Here is a 2585-nt window from a genome sequence, read left to right on the forward strand (position 1 = left end):
GCCATGAAAAATGTGTTAAACGTGCATCACCCACAGATATATATTTAGAATACATGTTTATTCTATATATCTGTGCCATCACTTGAGTAAATCATCATCATGTGGGGCCCCAATAAGGTTCAATTAAGCATTAAACTAAAATATTTAAAATATCATCCAAAAAATTACATTTGAAAATGTAATTGTGTAGGTATTTGTGCGTAAAAAATATATTACTGTGCTTTAAAAGTCTCAAGTACCCACAAATATTGTATTACCCCAAAGTTTTCCTACATTTATCATAAAAAAAAAAGTCAACCGAAAAGTTAATTACAATTTTTTCGATTGTTTGAAGTTAGACATACTGAATATATTCGTCAGTTAATTAACAAATTCTCATACAACGATTTTCTTGAGACTTTCACGGTACGTCGGTACATTATTATATTTTATACACACAACGACATTTTCAAATGTAATTTCTTGGAAAAAATAAATGCCTTTACGATTATTTACATTTAATTCGATAAGGGTAGACACATCTAATGTCGCAAGATTATTTTTAACTTTATTTTTAACGCGTGAGTGAATAACACTGGCCCTCAAAGCTGCTCGATTTTCTAGTCAGATGGCGCTGCTACATACGATTTACAACGACGAAAGCGTGGTGGATATAAAGCTCCTTACTATTTAGTATTTAGCACGGATATAGATACTAGTAGATACTAGTATCTATATCCGTGGTATTTAGCATGATCTTTATTCGTCGTTTTTAGGAGCGTTTATTGAAGGGTTCAACCCCCACCCCCTCCTCACAAATATTTTGGGCTAAATTATGAATGGTCGGAACAACACTTTTTGAATTACTCACAATGTTTAATAAAAAAATGTGTAGGTATAAGGTATAAATATACACTAAAATTTAACAAAATATTAAACTAAAATGCTCGAATAAGAATTGATGTTTTTAATTCTCTGATGAACGAAACTGATATTGTACATGAAATGCATTGCCATATTGCATTAAAATTCAGGTACTAGTTATAAGTATTTAAAGTTTAGTTGAGCAAAGTGGGTCATGTTGGTTCTAAATAGATGTCCTAAACAAATCTTGAAAATCAATTACGATTTTATTTTTATTCTTTCCAGTCTAATAATTTAAGTCATTAAGGTGAGGTGTTTTTAAATATTTGATCAACTTTCACTTTTAAACTTTTCTGGTAGAAAGAATGCTGGAGCTGCTCTCCGAAGCACTACCATTGGATATTTAAGTGGAAATATATTGTATCATAACTTTGTAAGTATTTATAGAATAATGAAGAAATTTCCAAAACAGATCAAACAATGGACCCCTAAGGACCTAACCCTCTACACTAATACAATAAAATATAAATTATAAAACATAAGTATGAAAACTACACCAATATAAAATATCAAATAATTAATTAATAAACAAATGTACGACCAATCACATTCTTATTGTTTCAAATTACTTTATAAAACAATATTCATAACAACTAGACAACTAAATTACATGTTCTCATTAAAAAAAAAAATATTATATTTGTACATGTTTACGTAAAATAAAAAATTAACACAAATTAGTTGATTGACTGGACTCGCATTTGTTGAGAACTCGTTGTTCCTGTAGTTGGTTCGCTCGGATCATTACCTTTCAAAATATTACCAGCTAAATCCAAAGCATACTTGTGATCGACCACATGATCTAGTGCCTTTTCTATAGCTTCATCTATGTTTTCAGCGGTTATATAGGTTTTTGATTTTTCCTAAAAGCAAAGCAAATACTTTTACAATAACAATCAACGTACAATTATTTAACTATATGCGCGTGTATACCTTTTCTAATCTGATAATTTCCTCAACTGCTGCTAGTTTTTTCTTTTTATTTTCTTCTTTTTCAATGAGTTGAGCTAAAATGTCTTCACGACGGGCCTCACGTTCATTAGCCAACCTCTGTTCCCTTTCTAAAGCCACTTCGGCATTCCAATTGTCGTTGATATCCATGCACTTAGCCCATAACACTTCTTCCTTATTGGCAATTTCTTGCAACACCTCTTGACCAGTGTACGATGTCTCCAGTTCATATTCCAGTTGTTTCCTGAAATGGACGTGTACAACAGATTAGTGAGAAAGCCGCCCCGGGTGCAAGTTGGGTACTCGAGCACATGACATTGAACACACTCACTGTATGGATTTCATGGTAGTCCTGTAGTTGGTAAAAAGCCGGAACAGTTCATTACTCTCTTCGGTGGAGATCTGTGGCCGAACGGGCACGCGAAACATTTTGGTCGGCGCTTTCGGCAACCATCTGGGTTTTCTGGTGTACCTGACCGGTTGCTGGTTTATGGCCTTAGTTTTGCCCAGCAGTTTGCCGTACAGCAATTCGACTTTGCACAAATTTTGCATGGTTGAGAGATTTTGGCATAAAAAAAATAATAAAAATTCAGTATCAGAACGATATGGCGCCGCCGGTAAAAGCCAAACACGATAGGACAAAATGTTGATAAAATATCAAAATCCAGCGCCAGCTGCAGCTTCGATGAGTATCATCGTGATTATATTATTATTATTGTTATGTCGCCGAC

The 2585-nt window shown here is 33.5% G+C and overlaps 1 protein-coding gene across 1 annotated transcript; it reads right to left on the bottom strand.

Moving 5' to 3' along the window:
* Positions 1-1522: 1522 nt before the first annotated feature.
* On the bottom strand, positions 1523-2539 carry LOC111032204 (probable 28S ribosomal protein S26, mitochondrial). Its single transcript, XM_022312451.1, has 3 exons — positions 2186-2539; positions 1837-2098; positions 1523-1766 (listed from the first exon to the last, which is right to left on the bottom strand). The coding sequence occupies exons 1-3, from the start codon at positions 2404-2406 to the stop codon at positions 1581-1583; spliced, it is 669 nt and encodes a 222-aa protein (XP_022168143.1). The 5' UTR covers positions 2407-2539; the 3' UTR covers positions 1523-1580.
* Positions 2540-2585: the final 46 nt, after the last annotated feature.

This window comes from Myzus persicae, unplaced genomic scaffold (genome assembly GCF_001856785.1).
Source record: "Myzus persicae strain clone G006 unplaced genomic scaffold, MPER_G0061.0, whole genome shotgun sequence".
Classification (NCBI taxonomy): domain Eukaryota; kingdom Metazoa; phylum Arthropoda; class Insecta; order Hemiptera; family Aphididae; genus Myzus; species Myzus persicae.